The sequence below is a fragment of the Nanorana parkeri genome, unplaced genomic scaffold (assembly GCF_000935625.1).
Source record: "Nanorana parkeri isolate BGI_ZX_2015 unplaced genomic scaffold, ASM93562v1 scaffold3879, whole genome shotgun sequence".
Classification (NCBI taxonomy): domain Eukaryota; kingdom Metazoa; phylum Chordata; class Amphibia; order Anura; family Dicroglossidae; genus Nanorana; species Nanorana parkeri.
In genome coordinates this window covers 15,576-22,983 of record NW_017310146.1, presented here as the reverse complement: position 1 = coordinate 22,983, position 7,408 = coordinate 15,576, and the positions used below count along the sequence as shown (strand labels likewise).

At 48.5% G+C, this 7,408-nt stretch overlaps 1 protein-coding gene across 1 annotated transcript; it reads left to right on the top strand.

Annotated features, from left to right (window-relative positions):
- The first annotated feature begins 421 nt into the window (after positions 1-421).
- GGT6 (gamma-glutamyltransferase 6) lies at positions 422-5,887 on the top strand. The gene is made up of 4 exons (XM_018575400.1): positions 422-555; positions 2,819-3,213; positions 3,572-3,685; positions 4,682-5,887. The coding sequence occupies exons 1-4, from the start codon at positions 464-466 to the stop codon at positions 5,869-5,871; spliced, it is 1,791 nt and encodes a 596-aa protein (XP_018430902.1). The 5' UTR covers positions 422-463; the 3' UTR covers positions 5,872-5,887.
- The last annotated feature ends 1,521 nt before the right edge of the window (positions 5,888-7,408 follow it).

The following is a 7,408-nucleotide window of genomic DNA, read 5'->3' as shown; positions in this document are numbered from 1 at the left end:
AGAAGACATTACACACTGGAGGAAGGGGGAGGGGCTTCATCCGGCATCACTGGCCTCTCACTGTCCCTCACACTGCGCTCTGGTCACCATGGAGACCACAACTCTGCACGGGATATACAGCGGGGGCGGAGCTGGCATGAGGGGGCGGGGCCACGTACACACCTGTACACCGCATCATTGCCGAGAGAGGAGGCGGGGAAACAACGCTATGTGGGCGGGGATAAAACGCAAATTAATCCGGTGGGCCGAGAAAACAAAACCTGTTGGGTTGAGGTAGGCGGGGCAGAGAGACTGCTGGGCGGAGCATGCTGTTCTCTGTACTGTGTGTGGGACGAGCCGGGGCGGGGAAATGGGCGGATACCGAACAACATATGAGGACCACGGAGAGCTGGGAGGAGTTCAACAGGTAATGGGCGTGTCATAGGTAACAGGTGATTCCGGAAGAGGTGACAGCCGGTGACAAATGGATCCACTGAGACCCGAAATCCGGTACCAGAAAGTGGAGGAGCCCCGGGGGGATGAGGAGGAGGTGGAGGTCACCGTCTACCTGCACAGGTAATATCTCTATATACACCCAGAATACAGGAGGAGGGAGGGGTCAACGTCTACCTGTCAGGTAACATCGGTATCTCTATCTATATATGTATATACTGTATAGTCACAGAGTAGGGCGGAGACAAAACAACCTAAGAGGACCACAGACAGCTGGGCAGAGTTCAACAGGTAGTGGGTGTGTCACAGGTAACAGGTAAATCCAAAAGACGTGACAGATGGATCCACTGAGCCCCAAAATCCGGTACCAGAAAGTGGAGGAGCCCCGGCTGGATGAGGAAGAGGAGGTCACCATCTACCTGTACAGGTAACATCAGTATCTCTTTATATACCCAGAGTACAGGAGAGAGGGCCACAGTCTACCTGTACAGGTAATGTCTCTATATACTATATATACCCAGAGTACAGGAGAGGAGGCCACAGTCTACCTGTACAGGTAATGTCTCTATATACTATATATACCCAGAGTACAGGAGAGGGGGGAGGGGGCCACAGTCTACCTGTACAGGTAATGTCTCTATATACTATATATACCCAGAGTACAGGAGAGGGTGAGGGGGCCACAGTCTACCTGTACAGGTAATGTCTCTATATACTATATATACCCAGAGTACAGGAGAGGCGAGAGGGGAGAGGGGGCCACAGTCTACCTGTACAGGTAATGTCTCTATATATATCCAGAGTACAGGAGAGGGGGAGGGATCACAGTCTCTATACTATATATACCCAGGGTACAGGAGAGGGGGCCACAGTCTACCTGTACAGGTAATGTCTCTATATACTATATATACCCAGAGTACAGGAGAGGGGGAGGTGTCACAGTCTACCTGTACAGGTAACATCAATACCTCTCTATACTCTCTCTCTCTCTCCTGTGCTGTCCTCCATATACTGTCCATACAAGTCATGTATTGTCCTGTAATGTGAAGTGTTGGGGGATGGGAAGATGTCTGCAGTTCTGTCACCTGTCGGCAGCACCCGGGGGAGTCACACGCCCAGTTTTTCGGGTTCTGCGGGTGAGTCGCTCTGTCTTTGTAGAACGTGAATGACAGGAAGCAGCCGGATGTCAATATTTGCCGAGGAACAGGAACCGCGTGTGCCTTGTGTCCACTCCACACACAACTGATATTCCAGAACATGATGTCCAGCGCTGCTCAATCCAGAAGATTGAGTGTATACTGTATAGTGCCATGGCCCCGCCCCCTCAGGGGTCCTCACTACGGGTCCCTTCACTCACAATGTACTCCTCACTACGTCAATGCTGCTCTCAAAGAGAACCGCCCAGTCCAGAGAAGAGGACCCAACGCACCATGTGACCCAACATTGTATCTCTATCTCCCTCTGATCAATGTTTATATACAATGTTACTTTGTATCTCTCTATCCCCCTCTGATCAATGTTTATAAACAATGTTACTTTGTATCTCTCTCTCTCCCTCTGATCAATGTATATAAACAATGTTACTTTGTATCTCTCTATCTCCCCTCTGATCAATGTTTATATACAATGTTACTTTGTATCTCTATCTCCCGCTGATCAATGTTTATATACAATGTTACTTTGTATCTCTCTATCTCCCTCTGATCAATGTTTATATACAATGTTACTTTGTATCTCTCTATCTCCCTCTGCACTCACTTGTTTCTCCTATAAAGATTGTCACATTGGTGCCGGAGAATTGTTCCAACGGTTTCTGTCACATGAGGTTTTGACGTCAATAAACTTTAAGAAAGAGAAGTTTTGTTGCCTGTATATATGTCACTGATGCATATGGTCCTAACCCCGGTCCCTAACCCTCAAGTTGTAATGAAACCTACAATCCTGGTGCTAAGCAACTGAGCCAACCCTAAACCTGTCTGTGTAAACATTATTGTGGACCCTGATCTGACCCCTGACCCTCTAACACTTTCCCTCAACCAAACCCTTTCCCCTGAATCTCAACCTAACCTCTATCCCTCCGGGTACCCTGCCATCCCGCCATTAACCCTTCATCTATTCCTGAGTGCCAATAATATTTTTGCAGTTTCATCCGCAAGAATGATATTAAGAACAACGTTTCTCTGCTGAATACAATACGTGAGGTGCCACGTGCTGCGTGTGTGTGTACTGACTTTGTGATTGTGGGTGGTGGGTGGGGGCAGGGAGACGTGAAGAGGAGATGAGACCCCAATCATGGATATAGATTGATTGTCATTAGAATGAGGAAATGTTTGGTGATGTCAGTGACCTGATTGTGTGAAGGATTAAACTGTCGTTGTCCTTGTAGCCAACCATCACCCCTCATCCGGGAGCAATATAGAGAAACCTGTATCCGGATCTTCTCCGCCTTACTTCTGCTGCTGGTGGCCGCCGGCTTCGTCTTCTATGACTTCCAGTTCCGGAATACAGATGCATCGGCCTCACAACACAGGTTCCTTGTACACCTCGATGAGTCCCCAGATAGTAGGGTCTCTGGAAGTCCCCCACCGCTGACCAATCATGAAGAGCTTGGGGAAAGTCATCACCACCACCACCATGATGCCCAAACATCGGACAATGAAGAAGAGGAGGGAGATGACCATGAAGAAGAGGAGGGAGATGACCATGAAGATGGACACTCTTCTCCTAACCATCACCATTCTGTGGGCACCTTCCACCAAGCCGTGGCTGTCACAGACTCTGGTGAGGAATACAGTATGGGGATATAGGGATCTCCAGGATCCCTGGGGGGTGGGGGGGGGCGGGGTATTTGAGGAAAGTCATGACAAGGTTTTTTTTATGATTTCTTGTCATTTTTCTCATTTTCGATGCTAGTTTTTTATTTCTCCACCGAACTAGAAAGTGACAATGAGAATGATGGCACGTCTAGGTGGGATTATGTGAGGAATGTTGGATTTTCTTTACATTTGTCTCTAGAGTTCCTCAGCTTTGTGTTCTGGGAAGTCTGCGGTCACATATAACGCCATCATTCTGTGATCTTGTGTGATGTCCTCCTCCTCCTCCTGCAGTCATATATAACACTCTGTTTTCTGGATGACAGAGACATGCTCCATGTTGGCTCGGGACGTCCTCAAGTCGGGGGGTTCGGTGGTTGACGCAGGAATCTCTGCTGTGCTCTGCTTGGTGGTTGTCCACCCACACACCTCCAGCTTGGGTAAGTGATTGTCTGCCTTCCTCTGAAGGATCAGTTTATATATTGCAGGAGACACGGGGGGGTAGAAGGTGATTCGGAGAACATGCACCTCAAGGGGTAGAAGGGGATTGGGGGAACCTGCACCTCAAGGGGTAGAAAGTGATTGGGAGGATCTTTTCCTCATGGGGTAGAAGGTGATTGGGGGAATCGATTCCTCATGGGGTAGAAGGTGATTGGGAGGATCTTTTCCTCATGGGGTAGAAGGTGATTGGGGGAATCGATTCCTCATGGGGTAGAAGGTGATTGGGAGGATCTTTTCCTCATGGGGTAGAAGGTGATTGGGGGAATCGATTCCTCATGGGGTAGAAGGTGATTGGGGGAATCGATTCCTCATGGGGTAGAAGGTGATTGGGGGAATCGATTCCTCATGGGGTAGAAGGTGATTGGGAGGATCGATTCCTCATGGGGTAGAAGGTGATTGGGAGGATCTGTTCCTCATGGGGTAGAAGGTGATTGGGGGGATCTATTCCTCATGGGGTAGAAGGTGATTGGGAGGATCGATTCCTCATGGGGTAGAAGGTGTTTGGGGGAACCTACGCATGACAAAGAGGCCTTATGGGATAAGCAGAATCATATTGGAGACACCATGTGGGAGTAGATTGGTAGAATGTATAAGGGATCAGAGGGATAATTGGGGCAGGTGGGGGGTTGTTGTGTAGGGACAGTGTATGGGGGAATAAGCTATGTTCTAGTTTATTGGTGAAGTGTAAGAGATTATTGGAGGAGTAAGTGGGAGGTGACGGGTGGAACGTAGTGGGCTATTGGTAGATGATTGGTGTGTATGGGGTAATTGGAAATTGGTGGTATGAGGAAGGTTATTGGAGAAGTGAGTGGGAGGGGGAAGGGGAATTTAGGGAGAAATAGGGAAGAATTGGTATATGTTGGTTTTGCTGAATGTGAATGTTTAATAAGCCATATAATAAGAGTGAAGCTAATGGTCTCCATGTATCGTTTCAGGTGGAGCTTTCTCCTCCATCTATTTCAACAGAACATCACAGAACTCCTCCATATTAAATGCAATACCTAAAGAAGCGTCTTCAGTTTCGTATGGAGTTCCTCAGGTTCTTCAGGGGTTATGGGTGCTTCGTCAGAAGTATGGGAAGAAACCTTGGGCTGAGCTGGTGCATTCTGCTGTCATTCTAGCAGATGAGGGCTTCTTGGTGGACTCCATCCTCCATGCTGCTCTCGTGGCAAATCATAATAAGGTTCTGTCCTCTGAGGGTCTGCGGAGCCTCTTCTGTGATTCACGTCAAAGTCTGAAGAACGTGGGAGAACGGGTATATAATCCTACACTGGGCAAACTCTTGGAGCAGATCGCAAGTTCCATGTCAGACTCTGGGCTCCCGGAAGACCTCATACACAGCCTGATGACTGACATCGGGGTTACAGAAATGGAGAAATTCACCGAGTCGGTCTCCGGACATCTGACCATTGAGGAGCCGCTGACACTGCACTTGGATACAATGACTTTGTTCACAACTGGTGGTCCCACTGCCGGGAAAATTCTCTCCGACTCCGTTCAAAAGATTTACAATGAAAAACCCCAACAAGAGTCCGTTTCTGAGCTTCTCCTGAACTCCTCCAGGATGATGTACGCACATGGTGGAGCCTGGCCTAGAGAATTGTCCTATGACTCCTCTCCTCTGCAGCTTCCCCCGTGGAACCCGACGCCTGTTGGTAGCAATGTCATGATAGCCGACAGTCATGGAGACATCTTTGTGTTGTCCCTCACGCTGAACAGTACCTTTGGATCTGGGTTTGTCTCTTCATCTACAGGAATCCTTCTTAGTGACTTTGTTCAGGGTCAGGGCTCCGCACAGAACTCCAGTCCCCTATACTGGGCCTGCCCGTCAGTGCTGATGTATGGGGCAGATAATGACGTGATGGCGTTGTCGGCTTATGGGGGAAGTTCAGTGCCATTCTCCGTGGCTCAAGTTGTTGTAAGTCATCTCCTCTTGGAGATGGATCTTGCAGAATCTGTGACTGGATCCCTGGTGGAGGTTCCACCTAAAAGCTCCGACCCCTGGATGGAGTACTTTGGGCTGCAGGGTAACGGCACAGAGCCGGTGGTGGCAGTTGAGGTTCAGGCAGAACATGTTCATGTTGTGAAGTTTCATGGACCTTGCTGTTACCCCGCAGGACTTTAGCTGCTTCTTCATTCATGTGAAACATTAAGCTACTCCGAGATGGATTCCAAAGACAAAACATTCTAATTTCAGGACTTTTCAACAAGCAAAGAAAAAGTTTAGAGTCCGTTTCTGAGCTTCTCCTGAATTGCTCAATGATAATGTATGCACTTGGTGGAGCCTGGCCTAGAGACTTGTCTTCCAACTTCCCTTCTCTACATCTGACCCCGTGGAACCCGGCGCCTGTTAGAAGCAATGTCATAATAGATGGGCTTCTGGAGATATCTTTGTGTAGTCCCTCATGCTGTACATCTGACCCCCATGGAACCCGGCACCTGTTGGAAGCAATGTCATGATAGATTGGACTTATGGAGATATCTTTGTGTAGTCCCTCATGCTGTACATCTGACCCCCATGGAACCCGGCACCTGTTGGAAGCAATGTCATGATAGATGGGCTTCGGGAGATATCTTTGTGTAGTTCTTCACGTTCAACAGAACCTTTTGGATTTAGATTTGTTTCTTCTTCTACTGGAACCCTTCTTAGTGACTTTGCTCAGGGTCAGGGCTGCACACAGAGCTCCAGCCCCCTATACTGGACCTGCCCATCAGTTCTGATATATAGGGCAGATAATGACGTGAAGGAGTTGTCGACGTATGGGGGAAGTTCAGCGTCATTCTCCCTGGTCTTTTGGAGGTGGATCTCACAGAACCTGTGGCTGGATCCCTGGTGGTGGTTCTGCCTGAAAGCTCTGACCCCTGGATGGAGTAGTTTGGGCTGCAGGATAACGGCACAGAGCCTGCGGTGGTAGTCAAGGTGCAGACAGGACATGTTCAGGGTGTGAAGTCTTGTTCATGTTATCCTGCAGGACTTTAACCATTTCTTCATTGATGTGGAAAATACAATAAGCTACTCCAAGATGGATTCCAGAGAGCGGACATCTTGTTCTCAGGGCTCGTCAACAAGGAACATAGTTTACGATTTCTTTAAAAAATGATCTGCATTTCATCATCAAAGACTTGATCTCGTACTGATGTCTGTTGGTGGGGTGGTTGTGCCCTCAGATCTCAAGGATTAAGATCATGTTTATTGTGGTTGTTCTGCCAACTCAGTCTGGTGGAAGGAGGAAGTCCGGTGGCACTCCGTTAAAACCCACTGCAAGTGTAACTTTATTTTTGGGACATGAAGCCCCACCTAGCACCTCCTACCAGGTGTGAGAGGAGGTGGTCAGAGGTGGGGCGTCATGTTTGCCTGTCCTGAGCAATAAGGTTACGCTTGTGTTTGGACTTTAATGGAATGGTGGTGGATTTCTTCCTTTTGGATTTACTGGTAGTGTGGGGCCCAGGACCAGCGCCGGCTTGGCATTGGCACCTGATCAGCTAGGTGGGGGTGACCCAATGTAAGGGCTTGGGAGCAGTAAATACTTTCTCACTACTGTCAACTCTGTTGGTGTGGTGAGTAGGCGTGGTGAGTTGGCGAGGTCAGTAGGTGAGATAGTTTAGTTGTTGGGGAATCATTGGAACTGTGCTTACAGATGTAGTAAATCTTGAAAAAGAAA